This window comes from Ovis aries, chromosome 14 (genome assembly GCF_016772045.2).
Source record: "Ovis aries strain OAR_USU_Benz2616 breed Rambouillet chromosome 14, ARS-UI_Ramb_v3.0, whole genome shotgun sequence".
Classification (NCBI taxonomy): domain Eukaryota; kingdom Metazoa; phylum Chordata; class Mammalia; order Artiodactyla; family Bovidae; genus Ovis; species Ovis aries.
Window position 1 is genome coordinate 53,877,800 of NC_056067.1, and position 27,620 is coordinate 53,905,419.

Here is a 27,620-nt window from a genome sequence, read left to right on the forward strand (position 1 = left end):
CTGAATACTCATTGGAAGGACTGATGCTGAAGCTGAAACTCCAATACTTTGGCCACTTGATGCGAAGAACTAACTCATCTGAAAGACCCTGATGCTGGGAAAGATTGAAAACAGGAGGAGAAGGGGACAGCAGAGGATGAGATGGTTAGATGGCATCACTGACAGGATGGATATGAGTTTGAGCAAGCTCCGGGAGTTGGTGATGTACAGGGGAGCCTGGTGTGCTGCAGTCCATGGGGTCACAAAGAGTCGGACACGACAGAGCAACTGAACTGAACTGACTGATGCCCTTGAAGTGAGGCTGGCTTCCGGACTTGCTTAGCTAAGGAAACAGCAGAACTGCAGTCCTTGACTGTGGGGAAGAAGCACTTAAGAGCTGGTGGGCTCTTCTCCACCTCCCCCACCATTGCCAAGTTGTTCCAGGGCTGGCGCTTCAGCCAATGCGGGTCCCTGGGTGGCTGTGACGGGCAGAGCCCCCTGCTGACCTGTGGATGAGCCACTGAGACCTGGGAGTCATTACCCAGTGGCTCAGCAGTAAAGAATCTGCCTGCAATGCAGGGGACCTGGGTTTGATCTCTGGGTTGGAAAGATCTCCTGGAGAAGGGAACAGCTACCCACTCCAGTATTCTTGCCTGGGAAATCCCATGGGCAGAGGAGCCTGGTGGGCTGCGGTCCATGGGGTCGCAAAATGTTGGACACAACTGAGCAACTAAACAGCAACTTGAATACAAGCTCTTCTCTGCCTGTATCTGGAACACAGCCTTCAAGGCTCTCCAGGGCCTGCCAACCTCCCAAGCCCCAGGTGCCATCTGCCTTCTCTTTGCAGACTTCACTCCAGCCTGTTAGAGCCTGGTGCCGACCACAAGATCTGGTCCGGAGAAGGCCCATGCCCTAACACTTGAATGATGCCTGTATCACCACTGCGGCTTCCAACTCCTGCACCACCTTCCCCCTGCACGAGCCCCACGAGCATGTTCACCTTCCGAGTAGCCACGTGCTTGGCCAAGGATGCTGGATCTTTGACGCGTAAGAACCAGACGTGAGACCTCTGTTGCCCTCTTGCTGTGGACCAAGGTAGGGAGGAGCACACAATCTGAGCCTGCCAAAGTGACTGAGAGGAAGCCTGAGGGACTTCTGGCAAGCAGTTCTTTGCCCCTTGTTGCTCACTCGGTAAGTCGTGTCCAACTCTTTGTGACCCCATGGACTGCAGCACATCACACTTCCTGCTCCTTCACCTGGAGTTTGCTCAAAGTCATGTCCAGTGATTCGATGATGCCATCCAACTATCTCATCCTCTGACGCCCCCCTCACCTCCTGCCCTCAACCCTTCCCAGCATCAGGGTCTTTTCCAATGAGTCAAGTCTTCAAATTAGGTGGCCAAAATACTGGAACTTCCGCTTCAGCATCAGTCCTTCCATTGAATACTCTGGGTTGATTTCCTTTAGGATTGACTGGTTTGATTACCTTGCAGTCCAAGGGACACTCAAGAGTCTCCTTTAGCATCACAATTGGAAAGCATCAATTCTTCAGCGCACAGCCTTCTTTATGGTCCAACTCTCACAGCCATACACAACTACTGGAAAAACCATAGGTTTGACTAGATGGACCTTTGTCAGCAAAGTGATGTCTCTGCTTTTTAATACACTGTCTAGGTTGGCCATAGCTTTCTTTCCAAGGAGTGAGTGTCTTTTAATTTCATGGCTGCAGTCACCATCTGTAGTGATTTTGGAGCCCAAGAAAATAACATCTGTCACTGTTTCCACTTTTTCCCCATCTATTAGCCATGAAGTGATGGGACTGGATGCCACGATCTTTGCTTTTTGTTGAGTTTCCAGCCAGCTTTTTCACTTCTCCTCTTTCACTCATCAGGAGGCTCTTTAGTTCCTTTGCTGTCTGCCATGAGAGTGGTTAAGATCTGCCTTCTGAGGCTGTTGACACCTCTGCAAATCTTGAGTCCAGCTTGCGATTCATCCTGCCCTTCATTCCGCATGATGTGCTCTGCATGTAACTTAAATAAGCGAGGTGACAATCAGCATACAGCTTCGTCATGCTCCTCAATTCTGAACCTGGCTGATACATGGGAAGGTTCTTTTCTGCTTCTGTGCTTGGCTGCATGAGGAGGTAAAGGCTGGAAGACCCTCTAGCTGTCTTGCCATCACAAGGGGTGCTGCGTCCCAGACCGGCAGTGTGGAAGAGGGGCTGAACGTGGGTGAATTCAGAGTTCACCTGGACTTTACCAAGCCTGGACCCGCCCTACCAGCCCTCTTACCTGGGATGATGGGTTCCTGCCTGTCGAAGGTAGCTGAGGGGGAGTCCTGAGTTACAGGTGAAATCGGCCATACTCAACGTGGATGAATGAGAAACACTCCAAATACTGGACCCCAGATTTATTTACTTCGGGCTGTGCTGGCTCTTCATTGTTGTAGAGGCTTGTCTCTAGCTGCAGCGAGCAGGGACTTCTCTCTCGTTTCAGTGCACAGGCTTCTCATTGCAGGGGCCCTTCTCGTGGTGGCGCACAGGTTCTGGGGCTCTAGGGCGCTTGGACTTCAGCAGTTGCAACTCCTGGGCTCTAGAGCAGTCTCAGTAATTTGTGGTGCACAGGTTTAGCTGCTCCTTGGCATGTGGGATTTTCCTGGATTGGGGATTGAACCGGTATCTCCTGGGTTGACAAGCAGAGTCTTTACCACTGAGCCACCAGGAAGCCCCAAGACAGTTTGATTTTAGCTGAGTGAGACTCATCTCACACTTCTGACTCCTAGAACTGTAAGGTATCAAGTTCCTGTTTTGTTTTTTTCTTTCACCAAGTTTCTGATTTAAACCACTTGGCTTGTATAATTTATATGGCAGTCATGGAAAACTAAGAGAGGCCCATCAAAGCACAGAAACCAAATTTAAGTTCCGAGAAGACGTGGCTACCCTCCAGGCTAAGTCCTGCTCCGGTCTCTCCCTCGCAGAGCATGGCTTTCTCAGGGCAGACCCCAGGTTAGCAAGAGGGGAGTCTCTGAGTCCACTAAAATCCACAGTTGTGGAGGCTGGAAGTCCAAGGTCAAGTGGCAGCAGACTCAGTGTTGGGCAAAGACCCTCTTGCCGGATGGCTATCTTCACGCCACACCTTCACACAATGGAAGGGGTGAGGATACTCTGTGGGGTTTCCTTTAAAATGGCACTAATCCCCTTCACAAAGGCTTCATCCTCCTGACCTCCCAAAGGCCCCACCTCCAAACCCCATTGTCTTGGGTGAACAGATTTCCACCCAGGAATTTTGAGGCAACACAAACGTTCCATCTACAGCAGTTAGGGCCCGTTTATGCCAGCCCCACGGTCCTGAGGTCATCCCTGGCCTCTTCTGTGATCCGCGTGGGTTGCCGGTGTCCAGAGCTGGAGCTGGAGCTGGGGGAGGTGGAGGCTGTCTGAAGGTGCCATCCCCACAGCGTCACTGCGACCGCCACCCGGGGACTGACAGGCCGCTGAGGACAGACTCTGGTTTCAAGGCTGCGCCCCCCACCCCCTTGTCATTTCTGGGGCAAGGGGTGCTGGGGTCAGCACACAGAGACAAGATCCGTAGATTAGTTGTGTTTTTTTTTAAAATAACTGCATCCTTTAATGGCAGTAATACAATTATTGGATTAAGAGACCACAGGAGAAAGGACAGGTGGTGTTTCTGGAAGACAGATATGGAGTACAAAAAGGGGGAGGAATAGTCATGCGACGATCATTGTAAAAATACAGTACGTTATATACATATTTGCACCGTCAACTTTCAACTCTGAAATAGTATTTACACTTTTGTTACAATCCTGGTTAGAGAACAATTTATTTTTTTCTTTAAAAGCTCGGCCTGATGGCAAATGAAAATTTTGGGTGAATTCATAGTCCCATGAGGTTCTTAGGCTGAATATTCCAAGAGGAGGGTTCCAGCTTCTAATTCATCCACAGATTTCAGTTTTAAAAAAGTATTTCATTTTGCTTCTACAAAATAAAATTCTCAAAGGAGGGAAAAAAAAAAACAAACAACCCAACACCCAACCACAGCCACACTGCGTATTCTTTCTTATATTACAAACCAGGGGCTGCAGCCCTCTGCTTCGAGGCCAACACTGGTGGCTGAAGAAAAATCTCATTAATGATTGTTTAAAAAAAAAAAAAAAAAACAGAAAAAGACACAAAGACAAACCAAACCACCCTGATCATGGCGCACTGACCGTGTGGGGGTGCCTCCCCCGCCCTTGCTTCTGGCACCAAACTCTAGGACTATTCCTTTTCTGGGGGAGGGGGTGTGGGACCTTCTTTAACCTCCCACCCCAGGGAGGTGGGAGGGGTAACCCTCTGGCTGGCTGGGACACCAGGCTTCCTCATTATTAGCAGGAAGAGTCAGGGCCCTTAAGTGAGGGGGCCGAGATGGCAGGATGAGGAGCGAGGCAGGAGAGAGCAGGCAGGTGCGGGCACAGACCATGTCCAGTTCCCGAGGTCACGGCATGGGCCTCTTCTGGGCTCCGTGGACAGGACGGGAGCCCAGCCAGGGTCCTGGGGGAGCTGCGGAGCCCAGGGCAGACCTTTCGGCTCCCTTCCCGGCTCAGCCGGATGGATGAGGAGAGCAGGATGCGGGCTGTGGGGTCCTTGCCCTGCTCACAGCGCGCCACCCTCCAGGCCCTGGCCAGCTTCCCACCATGTCCTCAGGGCCCCTGCCTGGACGTGGCCATAAAGCCAACACCGCACGTGCCTCTGAACCCATGCCCCCTTTGGTTTGGAAGAAAATCAAACACACCAAAACCACGGGCCCTGAAGGTACGCTGTGAGGGGGTGTGGAGAGAGGGTGATGCTTTGCTGACCACCACCCCGGCTCCCTCCGTCGGGAGCGTGGTGGCACGGCCACGCACGGATCCTTGAGCTGTCCCCAGAGGGGCCAGGGCCGGCACACCGGCACATGCTCTGCCTTCCAGGGCCCAGGACAGAGCCCAGCACGCGGGGAGAAAGGCATGGCCACAACAGGACAGGCTAATACTGACAGAAAGCACGCAGTCTGCGGGGCCGTCGCCCCGCACCAGCCCTGCTGACTCCAGGTCCATCTCTCACCCCGGAGTCTTCTGCCGCAGGCTGGTGGGCGCGGGTTCACGGGTGAACTCTGGACGGAGGGGGGCGGGGTGGGGGCAGGGGGCCCTGCGGGTGAATCCAGACGAGACAGCAGTGGGAAAGGACTGTTTCTCCTGGCCCAGGCAGCTTCCCAAGGCTCTTCTTTCTTGATACTTCCTCTCGTCCACTGGCCCCTGAAGCGGGTCATCATGGCCTGCATGCTGCAGAGGAGACGCAGAAATGCCGAGACTGCTTCCCCGCGGGGCCTGCCCACCGTCTCGGCTCCAGCTCTTCTTGCTCATGCAACACTTCGTGCCTTCTTGACGCCTGCTGCTCCCTTCGTCCTAGGGGGTGGGGTGGGGTGGGAGGAGGAGGAGGGGCCCCGCTTTGCCCAGAAAACCCACCAGACCCCCAGCCGCCAGACTGGGGCCCCAGCCTTTAAGGGAGTCCCTGAAAATCGGGCCTGGCCAGGCCAGGCGGAGTGCCAGCTGGGCTGAGGCCCAGGGGACTCGCAACTGCTCACGTGCACGTGGAGGTTTTGTCGGCGGGCACCTAGCAGCCCCGCAGCACTGACCAGAAGTTAAAGATGGTTATATACAATTCATATGTTTTAAAGAAGATACTACTTAAAAAAAGAGAGAGAGAGAGAGAGGAAAAAAGAAAACAATAGGAAGAAAGAAAAGAAAGAACACCCAAACCCCCTCCCCCCTCCCCCCAAGCCCCAACTCTGGTCTCTGCCCTTAAATATTGCCCTGGGAAGGGTAGGGTGCGGGGAGTGCTGGACTCCGGCTTAACACTACTGGCAGAAAGGGGAGGCGGTGGGGTCGAAGCCTTTAAACACATCTTTCAGGGACCCAGCGTCCTGCTCACCCTCTTGGGCTGGGCTGTTGCCAGCAAATGGGCTTCCGGAGCCCGTCTTGGGTGCCGGTTTCACGGTCCCGAAGAGGGTGGGCACAGGCAGGTTGTGCACGCCGGGCTGGGGCAGGCTGCCCTCTGCTGACGGGGCGCCCACGGCGGCAGCAGGGGCCGCGGCAGCCTTGGGCCGGGGCCGGTTGTAACTGTTGTATCTGTCCGTGGCCGTGGCCCCGTCGGCCCCGGGCTTCCCGGACTCAGGCTGTTCCAGGGCGGACTTGCGGACAAACGGGGGCTCCTTAGCCTTGGCGGCAGCAGAGCTCCTGCCGTTGCCCTCAGGGCCCTTGGGCGGGGTGCCCGCGTCGGCGGCCGGCTCTGCGGCTTTGCCCCCCGTGTTGGGAGTCCTGGGGTCGTAGAGGCTGATGCCGCTCAGCACGCTGCTCTGGCTGGCCCCGCCGCCCTGGCCTAGGCCGCCAGCTGCCAGCACGCGGGGGTCGTAGGGGGCGGTGGCCGGCGGGGAGGACTCCCCACTGGGGCTGGCAGCTGGAGAGGGCACCTCGCCAGGGCCGGGTTTGGCCGCCCGGGAGGAGGCAGTGGTGGAGTCTGTGGGTTTCTGCAGCCGGGGGTCGGTGGGCGTCTTCCGCACTCGGGGGTCACTGGGCTTGTCGCCGGAGCCAGGGGTGGCCAAGGGGCCAGTCACGTTGACAGTCTTGAGGATGCGCGAGAGGAGCTCAAAGTCAGGCAGGCTGGAGCCGGCCGCGCCGGCATCTGCAGAGTTGCCCGCACGCTGCCGGGGGTTGGGGGGCCCTGAGGCAGCGGCGCGGTGCAGCCTGGGATCCAGCGCCGGCAGGGACTGCAGGGCGGCGGGCACGGGGGGCGCCGCCTCCTGCTTGGGCAGGGGCAGCGGGATCAGGTCCTCGGGGCTCCAGAGCACAGTGCGGGCGAAGCTGGGCCGACTCAGGGTCACGTCCTTCTTGATGTGGCTGAACTGCTGCAGCTGTGACCGCGGGTCCCGCAGTGGGTGCCCAGGGAGCGGCTCCAGGGGAATGTTGACAGCCTTCTCCCGCAGGGCTCGTTCCCCTTCCTCTTCTTCCGCCGGGGGTGGCCCAGACCCCTTGGAGCCCCCGGGACAGGCAGGGCTGGAATGCAAGCCGCCGTCGGGCTTGGAGATGGGCAGGGAGCGAGCCAGTCGCGGGTCAGAGGGTCCGGTGTCACCTGGGCCTGACCCGCTGGAAGCCTCGGCATGGCGGGAGAGCCTGGGGTCCCGGCTGAGGCGGGGGTCAGCCAGTCGGCCTCCCGTGGGGTGTCCCTTCTGGAGGCGGGGGTCCCCCAGCCCACTGCCGCTCAGCTCTCCAACAGAAGCCTGGGGCCGGCTAGACGTCTGCTGCCTCAGCGTCTTCAGGATGGAGGTGACACTGCTCCCACCTTCATCCTCATCGCTTGAGTACCAGTTCCCAGTGTCACCTGCGAGCGAGCAGACAGGCGCAGGGAGCCGGTGAGTGGTCACCACACCGGCCACCAGCCCTCTTGGATCCCACGGTAGCCTGCTCCCCACCTCTTATCTCTCAGAACCTCTATTTCTCTCGCTTAAAACACCTGCTGCTCACCCTCCCCCCAACCACAGAATGGCACGAAGAGCCAGGGAGCTCAGGCAGGCCAAGCACGGAGCCTGGCAGGTCTCTGGCTGTCGCGGATGGACCCTTCCCTGTGTACCGGCACCGAGCTAAGGACTTTGCCTTATTTGCCACAACTACCCAGGATACAGCGCTGTCACCATGCCCATTTGACAGATGAGAAAACAGAGGCACCGACACAGCACCGAGATCGGGGACAAAGCCAGGCTGGGCTCCAGCACTGCCTTCTCACCTGGGCAGACTCAGACCCCTCCCACGGCAGACCCTACTCCGAGTGCCCGTGAGCAGCAGTCACTGCCTGGGCTCTCACTGAGCTTGGGCTCCCAGACCTGTGCCTCCCAGACCCCTCACAGTGCTCCCACGCCCCAGGGCAGGCAGTCACCAGCTGGTAAGAGGCGGGGCCAGGTGAGCAGACGCAGCTGGCCCATGTCCAACCTCCTCGGCAGGTGCAGTCGGAGACCTCAGGGAGGGGACTGTCCCCTGCTCTCACTGCCCCACTTGCTCCCCGGCTCCTGGCTGCAGGCTCTAGATGCCTTCTCTGTCTGCCCCGTTCCCCCCAGGGCGGATGCCACCAGGGCACCACTCGGCCCCACAAGACTCGGCAGCTGAGGCGGGGACTGTTAGTGGTCTGTGTCAGTGACTGGCTTTCATCTCTGGGCTTCCCAAGGACACGGTCTGGGGAGCAGGGGCTGGGCATCTCCCTCCAGCCTCCTCCACGAGGGTGCGGTCTCCTCCAGGGACCAGTCCACTGCCCTCCTCCACGGGACCAGGGTCTCGCCCTTCTCCGCAGGGGTCCTCCTGGCCACAGGCTCCTGTCTGACGCAGACCCCGGACCTAGGCACGCCCCACCGCTCCCCGCAGGGTGGCCATGGCCCACGCCCATCGGGGAGAGCCCTGCCCCGGGGGAGGACACATGCCTTCCTCATTCTCCCGGTCCTGCTTGCTGCTCTCAGCCAGCCTCCTCGCTCTCTCCTCCTCCTGCTGCTTCTGCTGGATCCTCAGGTACAGGGCCCTCTGAGCCGAGGGCAGGAAGTCGGGGACACCGGCGCCCGGCTTCGGCCGGCCTGGGGGCCCTCCCTCAGAGAAGCTGTCTGGCTCCAGAGGGTGCTCGGGGAAGAGGTGCTCCCCAGGCTCCCCCGGCAGCTCTTCGTAGTGCCCGTAGTCCTCTGTGGCAGGGAAGAACCAGCGTTCATGTCGGGAAGGGCCGTACGGCACCAACTCCGACCCACCCGTGTCATCAGCTGGAAAACCACCCCTGATGGCGATGGGTGAGAATGCACAGCCTACGCCCTCCTACCCTTCCCGGGAGGGGCCCTAGCAATAGGGGACGGAGCAGCCAAAAGGGGAGGGGGAGGTCCCAACTAGGACACAGCCACTGAGAATGGGATTCACGGTGAGGTTTAGTGACATGGGCAAATGCTCATGAGGTGAGAACAGGATGGAACGGCGTACGAATGTTTATAAAACGCAAAGAAAAGGCTTTGAAAAGACAGACAGAGAACAGGCCCTCTGGGAATGAGAGTGGGGGGAATGAGATTGGGGGAGGGGGTTGAGGCATCGTTCACTTTTTTACTCCACCCATTTCCCATCTGTTTTAAATACTTTGGATGGGCATTAATCTTATAGTCTCTTTAAATAAAGAAAGAAAAACACTCAATCTCACAGTAAGCTCATAATATGAGTTCAATCCCAGTAAACAAAGACCCATAAAGAAAAGAAGAAAATACACCAAAACGTTGCTATGGCTACAAGTCCACCCAGAGGCTGCCGGGCAAATCCTTCTCCTTCCACAAATGTTTCTGGGCAGCTGCTACGTTTAACAGGACGGGGTGGGTGGGGGTGTTTCTCCAACACAGCATCTAGGAAGCACCAGGCGGCAGGGCTTGCCATCTCTCCTGAAGGATGGGCAGCGTCCGGCACTAGCTGCCTCCCTTCACAAATGCTAAGGATAGATCCAGCCAAGGATGAGGGGAACAGCATGTGGAGGTCTGTGACGAAGCGCCTAGAGACTGTGTGTGTGTGTGTGTGTTGGAGACAGAGTCCAGTGAGCACTGCCCACAGGCCATTCTGCAATGATGAAATAGCCCCGATCTGCACCTTGCGTGCAGTGCCCCTACTGAGCAGCTGAAATGCAGCCAGCTCTACCAAGAAAGCGAGTCCGTAATTTAAACTTCCAGGAGTCAAACGCTTAAATTTTTTTAGAAAGATAAATACTTCCTACATAATCATATAAAGCAAAACGTGAAAAGCCACTTTCTTCCAGCCTCTGAACTTCAGAACATGGGAACTCGGTGGGCCAGGCTGCTCTGGGCCACAGCCTCACTCCTTAAACAACAGTCCCACCCAGGCCCCCTGCATCTGATGGTTTTACAACACTGAATATTATTAAAGGCAACTGAATAGCACTAAAAGGGTAGATTTCACAATATGGGCATTTGAGCCAATTACTCCAGAGATACCATCACCAGCTAGACAGACTTTTTGCTTCCCCACCTGGACCTTCATGCATCTCACATCCACTGTTTAAAGGGGGAGGAGACCCCTCCGGTCAGGGTCACCTGCTTTTCTCATGTGAGAGCGTGTCACTGTCCTGGCGCCCTGCCCCACACACCTGTTTTTATGTCTCCGCACACTATCTAGACACCAGCGAAAACTCTACCCCGACCTCCAGCCTGGTCAGCTCCCTGATACCCGATGTCGACTCCACGTGGTGTTAAATGGGCACCTCGTGCTTTCGGCAGCCAAAGCGCAAGTGCTGCCCTCCCTCCTCCCAGCCTGGCTCTATGCAGCATCTCCCGCCCCAGGGACAGCGTGGGCACCTGCCCAACGACTCTGCCCCCAACAGGCATCCGCGCGTGACCCTGCCGCCTTGACCCCTTGGCTCCATGGTGCCTCCACACCCAACCCTGCTGGCTCCCAGTCACCCTGGGTGCCCTTCACCTCACCTCTGCCCAGGGTGACTCCAGGGCAGCCTGCAAGCTTCCCAAATTCCCCTCCAGCTGCTATGAGCACCCGTGGGCCCATCATTCCTCTGCTTCCCTCATCCTTCTACGAGCATCCATGGCCCCCGTGTTCCTCTGCTATCCCCAACCTTCTTCCGCTGAGCACACCTCACCATAGCCCACAGAGTCTGGGGCTTCCTTCCCCTGTTCTCCTGTCCCAAGCCACACGAACACCTGGGGAGTCCACCAACAAGGTGACTGGCTGGAACCTCTACCTGCCGCAGCTCCCCCGAAGCCAAGCCTTCCTCCCGCTTCACATCCCTCTCCCATTTGCTTTTCACTTAGGCCTCGGACAGGCAGTGTCGCACCAGAGCAGAGCCACTCCCAGCCCGCCTCCACCCGTTACCCCAGACACTGCCCCGCTTCACTTCCAGCAACGACCGATGCCAACCTGAGCGGCACGCTTACTGACGTGTTTCCTGTCTGCTTCTCTAAACTGAAACGAAGTCCAGGCCTGCTCTGCCCCCAGGCCTGGAAGCAAGCCTGGCCCCCTGGATGCCTCCCATCCTCCTGAAGGCTACACACCGTCTCCTATGAAGCAGCACTGTCATCCAAGCACCCTGACAGCTGGACCTTCAGGTTGTTAACAACACGTGTTCTCATTTTAGCCAAGAAAGGAAGGAAAGGAGGAAGGAAGATGGTCAGTGTGAGGATAGAACGAGCACAGTCGCAAGGAAGCTCCAAGCCAAGAACAACCCAGAAGCAGGCCACTGGCGGAGAGCACCTCAGCCATAAAGTTCACACCATTCGGCATCCACCCCCTAACTTCCCACATTCCCAGTCCACACACACCCAGCAAACTTACAAGAAACTAAGTGAGTTATAGTGATGCTAACACCCCGCCCAGACTCAACAGGGTGGTGAATCCTACATCACTGAAAAGGTTCAGCCACTTATGGAACAGAGATGGAGCTGGATTTATGTTTTCAAAGACTAAGACCAAGGAAGGAAACCCCAATCTTCCTGATTACATTCCACTGTGCAGGCCCCAGCCAGCCCTCACCCTGAGCCCCGCATACCTGCGTCCCCAATGAGCCCCGGCTCCATCTCCATGCCCTCCTGCTGCTGGTAGAAGTTCTCATAGAAGTTCTGGGCTGGTGGGATGGGGGGCATCATTCCAGAGTGCGGGGAGTCTCCGGGACCGTAGGGCATCATGGGAGGGCCGCCGGGGCCCATGGGTGGGCCAGGGTTCATGCCGGGGCCCATCGGCATATCTGGGTGCATGTCGGGGTGCATGTCGGGGTGCATATCTGGGTGCATGTCGGGGTGCATGTCAGGATGCATCGGGCCCCCCATCGGCCCTGGGGGTCCCATGTTGGGCCCAGGGCCCATTGGCCCAGGGGGTCCTCCGGGTCCAGGGAACCTGGAAGGAGACAATGGTGCCTGTGAGAGGGGCTGCAGAGGATGGGGGGAGCTGCAGCCTGAGGAGGGCTCCGAACAGGCTCTGAAGGCTCCAAAGATGCCACATGCTGGCCAGCGGGGAACTCACCTCACGCCCAGCTTCTCAGCCAGCTGCCCTGTGGGCCGCACCACGATCTCAAACAAGGAGGGGATCTTCTTATTGTACATGTCCTGCTGCTGCTGCAGCTGCTGCGGGGACAGCGGCTCGTGCGTTGGCAGGGGCATCTGAGGGGGTCCGGGGGGCGGAGGCGGGGGCGGGGGTGGGGGCGGGGGGCCGCCCTGCATGGGCCGGCCATTCGGAGATGTGGGGGCCGGTGGGCCGGGCGGGCGGGGTGGGGTGGGCAGGAGGCCCACGCCCGGGGGTGGCTTGGGCAGGGGGTTGATGCCCTGCTTCTTCAGCTCCTCCACCTCCTTCTCATCCTCGGCGCCCGCCTCCGCATCGTCCGCCAGCATCTGCGGGCGAGAAGGACAAAGCCGTGCGAGTCACGACAGGGAGGGGCAGGTGGTAATGCAGCCCTCCAGGGCTGAGACCTGAATTCTCCAAGCAACGTGCTTCAGCCCCCGAGACCCTTACAGCGTAATGCCACCGACCACGAAAGCTCTCGGGAACATAAGTCATCGCCCCCGTACCACCTATGGATCCACTCCCAGTGACCAGCTGACAGGGCAGCCCTTCTTATTCTGCCGCAAAATATATGCAACATACCACGCACTCTTTCACCATTTCCAGGTAGACAATTCAGACATCAAGTACATTCTCAAGTGTTGTACAATCGCCACAATTATCTAATTCTGTCACCTCAGAAAAAACGCCACGCCCGTCAAGCGGCCACTCCCCTCACATGCCACGCCCATCAAGAGGCCACGCCCACATAAGACGCCATGTTGTCAAGAGGCCACTCACCTCTCTCCCCTTAGAAGATGCCAGGCCAACCAAGCGGCCACTACCCCAGAAGACGCCACGCCTGTCAAGCGGCCACTCCCCACTCCCTTCTCAGAAGATGCCACGCCCATCAAGAGGCCACTCCCCCATGAAGTCATCGCTCCCATCAAGGGCCCACGCCCCACTTTCCCTCCCCCAGCCCCTGGCAACCACCCACCTCCTGTCTGTCTACGGATTTGCCTGTTCTGGACATTTCCTATAGACAAAGCCCTATAATATGTGGCCTTTTGTGGCTGGCTTCTTCCACTGAGCATCGTGAAGTTTTCCAGGTTCACCCACGGTGCAGCTGTGTTATCTATTTTACAGCTAATAGCTCATGGTTCTGTTTGGATTTTAAGTGCCTCACCGCACTTGCAATCAAACCGCCAGCACTTATGAGGACCCGCAGGGCCTGATAGCAGGGCTGGTATCTGCGGAGGGCTTCGCAGTGCGCGGACTCCTCCAGCCTAAGCACCCAACCCTGTGTTTCAGTCCCGCCGACAGCTAAGCATTCCTCCCCGCAACCAGGCCCTCACTGGACCAGGCCTCTGTCTGCGCATTCATTTTCCCCTCCATGTATGGCTCCATGCCCCCCAATTGCTGAGGTCTCTTATTAAAAGGTCAGTTCAGAGTGACAGGCCTGGTCTCCTGTATTCACTATGGGAACACCATCAGCTCCCTCCAAAGCATTACCCAAGCTTTGTTTAGATTTTACATTTAGTTGTATCTCTTTATTCCTGGCCCGATGATTACCAATTCCACAAAGGCAAGACCCCCAGGCTCCACCTAAGGCCTATTACAGGGCAGAGGGACAGTTTCAAAAGTCTGGATTCAAGTGGAACATCCCACGGATTGAGATCCTGTACAGAAGTTGACACCGCGGATCTGCCTGCGTCTCTTGGAAGGCCAACGTGCAAATGGGGCCTCCAGCCTGGGCCCCAGCATCTCTGAAGGACCCAGCCCCAGCCTCCTCCCCACTCAGGCAGGGCCGCCTGTGGTTGCAGAGCCATTGGGCCCTGCACTGCTAGATCCTCACAGGGGCAACTGAGTGCCCTCAGGTGTGGGCAAAACCTATCAAGGTTACACTTCATTAAACAGGTACAAACTTGATGAGAGCTTCCTCCCCACCCGGGGAGGGGTACCACTGCCAGCCACTGAATGTGCCATACTCCCTTCACCCCCAAGACTGGGGCCACATGTCTCCTCACCACTCAGCACAGAACACCAGCACTCAGCAGGAACTCTGCTGGGGACCGAGGCCATGGAGATTTTTTCAGTGCTGCCCCCGGCCTGGACCGCGGTACTCAGCACTCAGGCCACACCGTGGACTCAACGACTAAATGAACCGCAGTGCTGGCCCCCAGGACAGCTTCCTGAAGGTACGGCTGATCCCCAGCATGATGGGCCCCCTTTCCCATGCTCACCTCCTGGGGCCACGTTCCTTTAGCTTTCCCACTGCGCTCTGCAGCTGGGGCTTCTGTGCCCACCCTGTGCTGGGGAGGGAGTCTTACCTCGCTGTGGCTCCCATTACAGGACTTCCCCCCCTCACCCCTCGTGCAGACCCCACAACACCCTGCTGGACTCCAGCTAGGGACACAGCCAGCCGCTTGCGCTCACCCCTGTCCCCACCACCCGCCCTGGGTCCCGAGTGCTGCTGAGGGCAGGCGCTGAACCACATCAGAGGCCCGGACACTGACACATAAGAGATGCTGTCCCTCCCCGTGAAACCCTGAACCCAAACCATCCAGGCTGTCCCTCGGTACATCTAGTCCTACAGACTCCCGGGCCTCTGTGCAACAAACAGGCCCTCACACCAGACCACCAGGCCCTGCCTGGGCACCACAACCCACCCCCACCCCCAGAACGGATTCTGAATGATCCTCGGGTTCCCAAAGTTCAGAGGTGTGCTGTCAGCGGAAAAGGACTGCCACACCGGCAGACACACAGACGTGTGGGGCAAGCTTCATCAGGCCAAATAAGCTCGTGTCTGTCTGTTAAAAATTCTAAGCGTCTGCCCCAAACTAGAAACAAATCAAACGTTCAACTGGTGACTAGATAACACAGTGTCTCACATCATCCATAGAGTGGGGTGGTACTCAGGAACTAATAGTGATGAACAGTAGTGATGAAGCACCAATACTTGCAACAACATGGATGAGAAGCCAGATTCAAAATCATACACACAGGTAGAAGCTACATCCCATATCATCTATTCATATGACTTCCTTGGAAAGCCAAAACTATGGGGACAGAAAACGGATCAGCAGTTACCAGGGGCTAGAAATAGGAGAGGTGCTGACTACAAAAGGGTGAGTCTTGAGGGTGAAAGTGACTTTTCTCTAGCTAGATTGTGAGGTGGTTACATGACTCTCTGTATCTGTCAAAACTCAAAGAGTTGTTTTTTTTTTTTAACTGGATACAAACTGCTGCTGCTGCTTAAGTCGCTTGAGTCGTGTCCAACTCTGTGCGACCCCATAGACGGTAGCCCACCAGGCTCCCGTCCCTGGGATTCTCCAGGCAAGAACACTGGAGTGGGTTGCCATTTCCTTCTCCAATGCAAAAGTGAAGTCGCTCAGTCGTGCCCGACTCTTAGCGACCCCATGGACTGCAGCCAAATAGGCTCCTCCGTCCATGGGATTTTCCAGGCAAGAGTAAACTATACCTTGACAAACCTGACTGTGAAAGTGTATGTATAAATCAATAACTGAGAGATTTAATGGTAAAGAACTGTAGTGTGTCCCACTTACTTTCAAGCGGCTCAAGAACAAAGGAGAGCAACTAATAAATGGGGCAAAATATGCTAATCAAGGGATCTCAGATGGAAGAATTCTTGCCGCTCACTCTCACAGAGCCATCACCAACAGCCCCAGGCATCATGTCTCAAACCTGGAGTGGACAGCTGGACGCTGATGTATCTGGACAGACAGAAATGTCCCTGAGATCTAAGAAAACAAGGCTGCAGAAAAGGGAGGGAGAGAGAACACAGAGGAGAGCGAGGTGAAGGCCCCATCCTCAGTGGCACCACAGCCGGGCCCCAAGGGTGGCCCAGGAGCCTCAGGTCCCACCCCTGGGGGCCAGGCTGCAACTCTGTCCAGGCGAGGAGGAGACGGCTGGCCTCCTGCCTTTATCGGGGTTATTACTCTGGGCCCGTTGTGAAGGTTGAAGTTTTACTTTCTGACCACCCAAATTCGATTCTGGAATGGTTTTTCCAGGTTCAACACTCGTTTTTTTAAAAAATATTTATCTGTTTTGGCTGCACTGGGTGGTCACTGCTGCATGGGGCTTTCTCTAGTTGTGGTAAGTGGGGACTACTCTCCAGTTGTGGTGTCAACACTCACTTTCAACCTACTGAGACCTGACTTGAGATAGGGCATGATACCGATGCTCTCAGAATGTTTATGGCCAGAAATGGAAATGTGCCACCATGATTTGCTCTGGTTTTTCATTAGAGTGTCTTGAGCCGTGCTGTCCAATATGGTGGTCACTGGTCACGTGTGGCTACCAGGTGCTTGAAATGGGGCTATAAGTAGAAAACAAGCACCAGATTCCTTAGACTTGGTATATATTAAAAAAAAATACAAAATATCACGATTTTTTTTCATATATTTATTCCTTGCTGAAATGGTACTCTGGACATGAATATACTGGATTAAATGAAATACATTAGTAACATTAATCTCATCTGTTACTTCTTACTTTTTTCTAACATGGCTACTAGAGAAATTTGCAGGTAGCTCTGCTGTGTTCTTCTTGGGCAGCACTGGTCTAGAGCGCAAACTCTAAACCTCCAGGAGGGGGCAGCCCTCAGTCAGAGATGACTCAGCTCTTCAAATGAGAAATGAAGCCACATTACTTTTTCCACTCCTTACCCTGAGAATGACTCACAGGTTCTAGACAGCTACCAGTTACAAAACCCTATTCCTAGGCTCACAGGCCAAAAGGAGTGCCGGAGATGAGGACTTTCTCCCTGATGCTCTCCCAGGGACGAGTGGACGTCCTCTTGCTCTGCCTGTTCAGGGCTTCCCCTCAACCCCTCAGGGAGCCCCGGGCCCCATCTAAACAGTGAAGCCACCACTGGGTGGATTCTTGGAAGCTGGCTAAGGCACTGATTCTTCCCATTATCAAAAAATAGCCCCAAACCTTCTGGGAACCAGACAGAAGGTGGGAAAGCCTTCACCTGGGAGAACACATTCTCTCACACCCAATCACCCTACTCACACCCATTCACCCAATGACGAAGTGAAGTGAAAGTCCATTCTACTCTTTGCAACCTACGGTCCATGGGATTCTCCAGGCCAGAATACTGGAGTGGGTAGCTGTTTCCTTCTCCAGGGGATCTTCCCAACCCAGGGATGGAACCCAGGTCTCCCACATGGCAGGCAGATTCTTTACCAGCTGAGCCACCAGGGAGGCCCCCCCCGCCCCATGACAGATGTTAGGAAACCAAGAACAGGGACCGGGGCCCCAAAGTCCTCAGTCTGATTCCCCAGGGAGAACAAAGGACATGAGAATGAGTTTCAGACGTCCTCTGGCTGGTAAGGAAGCCCTGATACCTCAGTGGAGGGGGCCCCCACCCTCAGAACTCCCAACGCCCTGTACCTTTTCTACTACATAAAAGACTTGGAAAAAAACATTTGACTTTTCCATCAAAACAGAAGCCATCCGAAGCCTCACTTCCTCTCCATGCTCCCTGGGCTCTCAGAAGGCCAGCTAGGAAATCACGAGGTGTGTTTGGAGACACACCAGGCCAAATTCCTTTCAGGGAGCCGCTCTCCAGTGAACACCGCCCCAGGCAGAGAGAAAACACACATGTGACCGTCCCCATCCTCCCTACAGAGCATATGGTCCCTACTCCCTCCTGAACTCGACCCAGCTCCAGGTCAACGCAGCTGGCATCTTGGTCCCGCACGGAGGCCAAGCCCCTGGCCGTCCCAGTCCCTGTCAGCCCGGGCATTACCTTGTCCAAGAGCTCTCGGGTCTCCTCGGTCAGGGGGTCGTGAGAGAACATGCAGTCATCACCGTTGATACAGTTTCCAGTCGTGTGGTACAGCTTACACGGGAAATCACGTACACCGCAAGTTAAGGCGAATGCCTCACCTCATGAAACTCACCCCAGGAGAGAAACCAAGCCCCTCTGTTTCAGAGAGGAGGAGACTGAAGCCCAGAGAGGTACAGTGACTGGTTCAGCTGTGCACAGCAGGTTGGCAACTGAGCCAAGAAGAGATGCCTGTCTGGAGTGCAGCCTGCTCCACCACACAGGCCTTGAGGCCCTGTCCTCAGATCCTCACTCAACAGGAAGAGGGTAAAAGTTCAATGATCTGCCCACGGATACTCAGCCATTTGGAAAAGTCTCAGAAAGACAGCGGGCAATGGCACGGTCTCGAGAATATACTTGATCCTTGAATGACATGGGGGTTGGGGCACTAACCCTCTGCCCAGTCAAATACAGGAGTATAATTTATAATCTGTCCTCCACACCCTCGGTTTTCCATCTGTACCAAGAATACGGAGGATAGATTATATATAAATTATACTCAGATTTTTGTGTCTTAAGATACAACCAACTGCAGATCCTGCAGTACTGTGGTATTTACTACCAAAAACAACCCACATGAGTGGACCTGCAGAGTTCAAACCCACGCCGCTCAGGGGTCAACTGTGTATGTATGGGGAACACATAACATGCGTGCCTCAGTTTACTCATCTGCAGAATGGCAAGAGCAGACCTGTCGCAGGGCAAAGGTGACGGCTGAAAGAGATGGAGACGGGCAGAGGGCTCTCGGCACCTCCTCGGTGCACAAATGGAGTGCGGTGAAGGCCAGCTGTTAACACCAGTAAGGAGAAAAGGTCTACACCCTCCATGCGCTCGAAGGCGGGCACCAAAGGATATCATGCATGTAGGGGCAGTTCTCGGCTCGGGCACAAAACCCAGTGATGTAAAACTTGCACAGTTCTCGCTTCTTTGGTAGCTCGATGTCGTGGCTAAAATTACAGTGGTCTCCCTGGAAGAGAACCAGTCAAAGGTAAGCTGTTCACCAAGGAAGTACTACTCTGTCACTGGGGAAGCACAGAGGGACCGATGACAAAAATGAACAGTCCCCTCCACACAGCCCCTGGCATTTATTCTGACCCATAATGCAGTTTCCCACCAGCCTGAAACTTCTGCCAAAGCCTGTGCCCCTTTCTCCTGCCCGTGCCCCCTCCCCCTTGTCCTCAGCTACCCCACCCCCGCCACTCTGCTGCCTCCACTGCTTCTAACCCCTCCTCCTGCCTCCCCCCCTCTTACCCACGTACTGCTTTCTGCATAACAGCCAGTGTTCAGTTTCACTCTTCCTTCTTCCTAACAGAACCCCAAGCTGGGGTTAAAATTACTCTATTTCCCAGCTTCCTATGCAGTTCTGCCCAATGAGATGTACATAAAGTCCCAGGGAAGACAATGCTGCCAAGGCATTTTTTTCCCCAACAATTCCTTCCCAGTTTTCTTCCTCTCAGCCCTAGATGTGACGGCACAGCAACCACTAAGCAACCATGAGGACGAAAGCCACATGCTTGAAGATGCCAGCAGAAGAACTAGGAAGGAACCTGGGTCTCCCATGGTGTTATTCATCACTGTACCTGCCCTGTAGTGCCCACTCCCAGACTCTGATCTTTTTATTTTTTGGTCATTTGACATGGCACACAGGATCTCAGTTCCCCAACCAGGCATCGAACCCGTGCCTGCTGCAGTGGAAGCACCGAGTCCTGTTAGGATTGGACAGCCCGGGAATTCCCACACTCTGTTCTGAGAGACAAACGTCTATGGGTTTCAGCCAGTGGAACTGAGCTTTCGGCTATTTGCAAACTGTACAATCCAAACAACAATATCCAGGTGAACAGAAGAAAGAAACTTGAATACCTGGGCCCTCTTTCTCTTCCTAATAGCTATTTATTTTTGTTTGTATGTATTTCAAGTTTCTAAAATGGCATGAATTGTAACTCTGAACAAGGAAAACTATGTATGCACGGGTGATGTGCCAACCTTTGCTTGAAACATAGTAACATTTTTCCCTGACACAGATACATAGGTACAGTATTCCCTGGGAACATGTTGGCCAATATCTGCCCACTGACTGAATCTGAATCTGTGGCTGAACTAACACTGGATTGTACTTGTTTCCTTCAGGACCCTGAGCTCACTGGCATGTCTCTTGGCATAACACTCTGCTGTGAAGGTCGAGGCGGGCCTGATCCCTTCCCACTCCCACCTCTTCGGCCTTGATGACTCCCTCTCCAACATTAAAGTTCACTAACTCGACCAGGCTACGTCACACCTTTGCATTAGCGACAGGTCCAACAGAACATCTGAGGCTCCGTGGATTGGGTGAAAATTTTGGCTAAAAAATCCCCCCAACCAAAATAACACAGGTATGTCACCAATCTCGTCCTGGCTCTTCAATCATTTCCAGGCCCCTGATGCATTTTTCAACCACTCCAAGCCCACCCAAACACTGCCCCAGAGAGTGTGGCCTCCAGAAAGAAAGGAGACCGCGAGGCCCGTGTGTCCCGGCTCCAGGCACCCTGGCCCCGGGACTGCCCTTACCCATGTGCACCGCCCCTCCACGAAGTATTTGCAGATGACTTTGCCTTTCTTGTCGGACTGCTGGTGGGGCTTGTCGTGGTCACTCCTCCGGTAGCTCCCGCCACCATCCTGTTGGGAACACAGAGTGGGAACGGAAAGGAGAATTAAAAGGAAGGGCGGGGAGGGTCTGTGCAGGCCAGGTGGAGTGGACCGTGAGGGTGAGAGGGGCTGACTGGCAGGGCTGACAGGGCACCGACCAGCCAGTTCCATCCGGGGCCCAGGTGGGTGGCTTAGAGCCCCACTGCTCGGAGCTGAGAACACGCATGCCACACACCAGCAGGAACGCATCCGCTCTGAGGCGGCGCCTTCCTGAAGAACTCAGAGAGCAGATGACTGCAGGTGCTACAAAGATGTGGCTTTAAAAACAGAGGGTCTCCCCTGAAGAACATCACCCAGGAGAGCTGATTAGTGCTGAGAGGCTCCCCGCTGGAACGGCTGATGGGAGCAAGGGGATGGGATCAGCCTCAGAAGACAACTCATTTAAAGAAAAAAATTTTCGAGGAGGAGCCTTGAGTAAGAGCATCACGAGGGGACGGAGGACCGACTTACGCCCATGTCGTCGTCGTAGAAGTCTTCGTCGTCGTTCATCCCGCCCTTGTTCATCCCACCTCGGCTGCCTCCTCGACCGCGTCCCCGGCCCATCCCTTTCCCTCGACCTCGGGAACCCCGGCCTCGGCCTCGACTTAACCCTGCAGAAGAGAGAGATGGCGTCCATCCGCAGCCTCTGCCCAGGACCTGAGCCCCGCAGCTGCCAGGGGAGCCCCCGCCCTCCCCGCCGCCTTGCCCTCGGAGCGCCGGCCCACCTCGCCCTCGGCCGTCCTTGGACCGGCGGTACTGGCTCAGCTCCTTGGAGTAGTCGTCGTAGTCCTCATCTCCCATCGGCTCCTCACTCTCCCCATACTGGAGCCCCAGGAGGAGGAAAGCAGGCGCGTGTCATTTGGGGAACAGTGAACCACGTCCTGAACTATACACGCAGCCTCTTTCCGCCTTTTTGTACGCTTGGGACACCACCAGACAGAGGTGGCCAGTGAGTGGCCCAGGACTCCTGCCTGCGCCCCTCTTCACCCGCCCCAGCCTGGGCAGTGTCTGGGTCCTGGTCCTTTCCCTGAGCTCTGTACGCTCAGGGCTCCCAGCCCCTGTCACTCCCAGCTCCCAGGGGACAGCGGTGCAGCTGGAACAAGCAGCGTGGCCAGGCTTCAGGCAGGGACAGAACACGAGTGTGGCAGCTCTCCTGTGTGTGTGTAGGGGGTGAGTAAACAGACGACTACAAAGGCTTCAAAAGCACCCTGGGGAACCCTTTCTTCAGGGATGAGGAACGGAGGCGCCAAGAGAAAGGAGCAGCTGAAGATGTTCGACAGCTCAGCCCTGGGAACTTTTTCAATTCTGAATCTCAGGAAGGTTCTCTCTATTCAAACAACAAAGGAACATTCGTAAACCTGCCATCTGATGCCTTCTTCCCAGCAGCCTCAGGGACCACCTCCAACAGAGCCTATGCCCACCAGCCACGCTCCCCCTGCCCCCGAGCTGGAGAAAGCCTTACGTCCATCTCCTCCTCGTAGAAGTCCTCTTCGTCCTCCGGGTGGTCTCCTCCCACGGAGCCTCTGCCTCTGCCTCGGCTGCCCCTGCCCATGCCTCGGCCTCGAGACCCTCCACGGCTGCCTCGGCCCCGGTAGCCCCTGCCTCGGCCCCGGCTGCCTGCATGGTGATGAGACAGTGAGCAAGGGAGAAGTCAACCCCCAGCCGCCAGAGGTCAATCACCTCCTCCTCCAAGAAGCCTTCCCAGATGCTCTGGGCTGACACAGTCCCTGGGCCTCTGGACAGGGCTGGCTCAGCACCATGGACACACAGCTGCTGCATGCTCCCCACAAGACCCTGACTGCTGCACTTTCCCACACGAGGGCACCAGGCACATGGGCCACCCAGCACCCAACACGGGGCTGACCAAACTAAGAGGCTTTGACACCAGAAGACCTACTGCCCTCTCCGGCATGAAGTGATTTTCAATAAATGTTTGCGGTTTTAAATGAAAGAAAAAAAGAAAATGCTGTGTGTATAAAGTGCACAGTGGATTTCAAAGACTTAGTTCAAAGAGATCGAGAGGTAATATATATTTATTTAAAAATCACATCTACTTTGATTACATGTTGAAATAAGATTTAGAATGTGTAAGCATCATAAAATGTGTTGTTAAAATTATTTCATGTTTTCTTTTGTTTTCAACGTGACCACTAGAAAATTTGTAATTAGACAGTGGCTTGCATTGTATTTCTGTTGGACAGGACAGTTCAGCGTCTCCCCAAAGAGCGGGGCCTATCTACAAAGAAGTACAAGAAAGACTGCTGAATGACCAGCCACTGAAACAAGCAGCGCTAAGAACTGCTGAGCTGGAAAATTCTGGAAGCCCTCTGGGGCTGGGAAATATGACTGGCAGATGGTTCTGAGAGGTCAGGCTGGGTCTCTGGTGCGCGGCCCTGCCCCATCCTCCTAATTGCCACAGGTTCAAGGTTCAGAGGTGTGGCAGTCCCGTGGGCTGCAGTCACACCTTGTCAGGTGACGGAGGCAGGCATCAGCCGTCAGTGACCCTCCCAAGCTGTGTGAAAAGTTGTCTATCTCTTCAGAACTGACCAGGAAATGAGTTTAAAGTACAACGCTTCAGAGGATTCCCCAGGGGTCCAGTAGTTGGTTAGCACTCAGCACTTTCACTGCCAGGCCTGAGTTCGATCCCTGGGAGGGGAGGCCCCCCTTCAAAAGCAACCTGAGCCACAAGAGCCCTCTCCTTGCCTTGACTACATGTTGAAATAAGATTTAGAATGTGTAAGCATCATAAAACGTGTTGTTAAAATTATTTCATGTTTTCTTTTGTTTTTAATGTGACCACTAGAAAATGCCGGCCTGGCTCCCTCCCAGCCGCAGCCTCAGCACAGACCCTCTACTCTGGTGGCGGAGCCCCGGTCTCTGGTGCTCGCAGGCAGCGCCCCGCCCAGCCCCGCCGTGCTCATCTCAGCACTGAACGACAGTCCCCCCTCTGGTCCTGGACCTGAGGCTGTGCGGCGCGGGGCCCAGTCCAGCAGGCCAGGGGAGCGGCAGGCCTCACCTCGGCCCCGGCTGCTGCCCTCCTTGGCGCGCCGGTACTGGTTGAGCTCTTTGGTGAAGTCGTCGTAGTCGTCCTTGCCCATGTCCTCCTCCTCCTCCCCCTCGTACTCCCCATACTGCTCGTTCTCATAGTCGTCGTACATGCCGTAGCCTTTGCTGTCCATCTTGGAGTAGGACTTCTTGGGCAGGGGCGTGGTGTGGGACGGAGGGTACTGCTGGTGGGACTGACGGGGAGAGGACAGTGAGCCCAGGGGCCTCCAGTTCGGACTGCCAAGAGCCCCGCTGTCCCCCAAACTGGCACGTCTGTCTGAGTGTCTCTGCTGGCCCTGGGGTGAGAGGCTAGCCCTGAGCCACGCTGGGTCCTGGCTCCCACCTGAATAAGAGCGGGGCTGTGGGCCCAGGTGTCTCTGTTCTTCAGAAAGAGCCACAGTTGTAAAGACTACTGAGAAACAGAGGCCCCGTGACCCCTGAAGAACGGAGTGGGAAAAGAAGGGTGTATTTCCCAGGAATCTAGAATAATCTCATTTGGGGAGGGGGGTTGCCAAGCAAGATGGATGCTCTCTAGTCAAAAATCTCCTGGGGCCTTGGAATTCAATTAATGACTACTTGGGACCCAAACCAGTGGCTTCCCTGGTAGCTGAGTTGGTAAAGAATCTGCCAGCAATGCAGGAGACCTGGATTCGATCCCTGGGTTGGGAAGATCCCCTGGAGAAGGTAATGGCAACCACTCCAGTCTTCTTGCCTGGAGAATTCCATGGACAGAGGAGCCTGGCAGGCTACAGTCCATGCGGTCACAAAGAGTCAAACACAGCTGAGTGACTTTCACTTTGACTTTTGGAGCCCAGGCTAGAAAACCACTTAAAATGATGCTTTCCAACTCTGCTAGTTCCAACAGATACTGGATGAAGTCTAAAAATATAGCACAAATGGAGGCCACCAAGATGTCCTTCAGTAGGTAATACAGGTAAACAAACTGTGGTACATTCAAATGGAGTATCCAACTCCAGTGGAGTATCCAACAATGAAAAGACATGGAAGGACCATAAAGACATCCTGTGGAGGGAAAGAAGTCAATCTGGAAAAGCTATATACGAGTCCAATTACATGACTTTCTGGAACTGGCAAAACTACAGCAACAGTAAAAAGACTGGTGAGTGTGAGGGGCCTGCAGAGAGGACTTTAAGGGAATTCAAACTACTTTATATGAGAGTATATGGTGAATACATAATAGGATATACCAATGGTGGCTAAACAATTACAACAAATGGACCACACTAATCTAAGACATTAAAAACAGGGGAATGATGATTACAGCAGGAGACATTAGTGTGAACTAATACTTAGCTTAACATAAATACAGATGGTAAAAAAAAAAAAAACAGGGGAATGGGGTGGGGTGGGGTGGGGAGGGGACTGGCCTATCTCCTCAATTTTCTCTAAACCTAAAACCGCTCTAAGAACAACAAGGTCCTACTGTATAACAGAGGAAACTATATTCAGCATCCTGTGACAAACCCTAATGGAAAAGAATACGAAAAGAACATATACACGTGTATAACTGAGTCAGTCTGCTGTACAGCAGAAATTAACACATTAATTAATACAGTTAATAAATTAACTGTATTCAGCAAAATTTTAAAAACTAAAATGGCTCTAATAGTGGATCTTAAAATGCCTTAACCCCTAGTTCCCAATCAAGCTTGGGGTGTTCCCTGCATTCCCTGCTACCCTCAAGTTTAGATTAACATCAGTTCGAGTATCTACAATATCTGCCACGATGGGTGATGCTGAACACCGGATACTTTTAAGAACTTAAAAAAATTTTTTTCAATGAAAACCTTAAATATCCATGCTAATTCATCGCTTACTGGTTTTGCCAGGGGAAAACAACACACAAACTGGGCAAATAATTTAAATTTATGCTTAAGCTCAGTGCTATATAACCTCAGACCCCACAACATCTGAGGTGATTTATTCCCATAACCATTTCACTCTCTTGCCCATTTTCTACAAAAGGTCATTTCAGAAGAGTGTTAAAGTCAGCTCTGACGGAGACAAATCAACATCTTTCTCAGGGACAGGGGACAGACACGATAAGTCCTGCCAAGGCCACCGCGGAGGTGGCCCAGAGAAGCACAGACTGGGCTCAACTCGGCTCCTGCCCCAGGAGCCTCAGCCTGGCTGAAGTGCTTGAAGTCTCAGTGTCCTCACCTATAAAGCGGGGGATAAAACCAACACCTAATCCTGCGGAATTAAAACCCATGTACAGGGCCATGCAAGAGTGCCCAGCACAGTGCCGGTGCTCAGGAAATGCCGGTGATTTCATGACCCCAGCTCGGGCCCGGGGCAGTAGGCACTCACCGGCGCGTAGGGCGGGCTATACTCTCGGTATTTGCGGTGCCCCTTCTCGCTGGGGCTGAAGTCCGAGTCATCGGAGAAGTCCGAGAAGTCATCGCTGGAGGAAGCGTGACGCTGCAGGGACAGAGCAGAAGGTTAGGGATCCTGCGGCGGGCAAGCCACGTGCCGGCCACAGCAGGGTGCCAGCCAGGCTGCGCGTGGAAGGCCTCACCTAGGGGCATCTAGCAGCAATGGAGCATGAGCTACCACTCTTCAGAAAAGGTCTTTAAACAGTTTGGGGAAAGGAAAACCAGCCTGATTAAGAGTGCCCTCTGGCCTGATGAGCTGAGCTCGGGCCCTGGGGCACTAGACCGGGCAGGGCGCCAGCAGGCCCAGCGCGCCCTCTGGGACCTACTTTATGCTTGGATTTCCTCCTCTTCTTGGCCCTCCTCTTCTCCTTCTCCCGCTCTTTCTTGCGCTTCCGCTTCAGCCTCCGGTGAGACTTCTCCTCGTCCGAGTCGCTGTGGTGCTTCTCCCCCTTCTCCTTCCGGCTCCTCTCGGGGCCCCCGGAGGTGTCCTGCGTCTCCTCGGCCCCGTCATCTTCCAGTTCGCCCTCTTCCAACTCACCATCTTCCCTGCAAACCAACCCCATGGCTGAGTGAGCGCAGGTTCTGAGGGGGGCCCGTGGGACTGTGGGCCAGAAGGGCCCAGGACTGAGGGCGTGAGGCCTGATCCCCGCTCCACGCTGTAGCCCCTGCCCCGACGCTGTTCTCTACTGTCTGCTGAGGTGGAGGACGGGGGGCCCGTGGAGAACAGGCTCAGGTCCCCGGATCTCAGGCCTGCCCTGCCCTGTCGGCTTCACGGCTCTGGGCCAGAGGTGGACGGGGGAAGGGCCCCAGACCCCTCCCTGGGGTCCCCGCATGACAGGGGCAGCAGTGCCCACAGAAGGGCTCCCCCCGCCTGCCGCTGGCCCCTTGTTTCCACCTGGGTCGCCTTATCCACAGCACCCCCCGGCTCCCTGTCCTACGACTTCCTGACTGTCAAATCCCCTACATGTCACCCCGATCTCCAGCACTTTAAGAAACAACCCTCCACATGGGACAGATGCTGCTGGCAGGACATTCTAAACATCTAAATATCTATGGGGTAGGGTGGGGTGGGGTGGGGAGTGAAGGGATAAATCAGGTTAAGAAAAAGAGCAGCTGGAAAAAGAATTCAGTTTTTGGAGCCAAACCCACAGACACAGTTCTCACAAATGCAGAAGTTGGTTTAAAAAAATAAACAAGTGTAAAAAAAAGTCCAAATCTCTCGAAGTTCATCATGCATGACGATTGCCAAGTATGTGTGTGAGCACAAAAAACTCCATTAACTAAGACCCGCAGAGAGAATGAAAAGATAAAAAAGAGTAACATGACAGGCCCAGGACCTAAAAGGCTAACCCCCAAAGGAACTAATCTCGGCAGAAAAGGCCCCTGCTGTTCAGAAGGGACCAGCTCAGTGTGGGAACAAGCTCATCGGGGGGGCTCAGCCCTTGGAGCCTCAAAGGTTCTAAGGGGCTTTGTGGAGAAACAACGGCTGACCTCTCTGAGGATCCTCCAGGGCCTTTTCACACACAAGGCTTCCTTTGGGCACCTCCATGCTGCCCGCCTCACCACCCATCAAGGGGACCCTCCCATTAATTCTCACTCTCA

The 27,620-nt window shown here is 55.0% G+C and overlaps 1 protein-coding gene across 7 annotated transcripts in view; it reads right to left on the minus strand.

Moving 5' to 3' along the window:
* Window positions 1-3,570: 3,570 nt before the first annotated feature.
* Window positions 3,571-27,620, minus strand: part of ZC3H4 (zinc finger CCCH-type containing 4) — a 38,848-nt gene continuing 14,798 nt past the window's right edge. For all 7 annotated transcript variants that reach the window (XM_042232222.2, XM_042232223.2, XM_042232226.2 and 4 more), the window contains 13 exons: window positions 26,345-26,564; window positions 25,954-26,064; window positions 23,594-23,816; window positions 22,040-22,194; window positions 21,303-21,399; window positions 21,049-21,188; window positions 20,461-20,568; window positions 18,772-18,883; window positions 17,839-17,948; window positions 12,048-12,412; window positions 11,578-11,921; window positions 8,474-8,722; window positions 3,571-7,386 (listed from right to left, as the gene is read on the minus strand). In XM_042232222.2, the coding sequence (XP_042088156.1) occupies window positions 5,867-7,386; window positions 8,474-8,722; window positions 11,578-11,921; window positions 12,048-12,412; window positions 17,839-17,948; window positions 18,772-18,883; window positions 20,461-20,568; window positions 21,049-21,188; window positions 21,303-21,399; window positions 22,040-22,194; window positions 23,594-23,816; window positions 25,954-26,064; window positions 26,345-26,564 (3,754 nt within the window). In that variant the 3' untranslated portion in view covers window positions 3,571-5,866. The remainder of the gene's footprint in view (window positions 7,387-8,473; window positions 8,723-11,577; window positions 11,922-12,047; window positions 12,413-17,838; window positions 17,949-18,771; window positions 18,884-20,460; window positions 20,569-21,048; window positions 21,189-21,302; window positions 21,400-22,039; window positions 22,195-23,593; window positions 23,817-25,953; window positions 26,065-26,344; window positions 26,565-27,620) is intronic.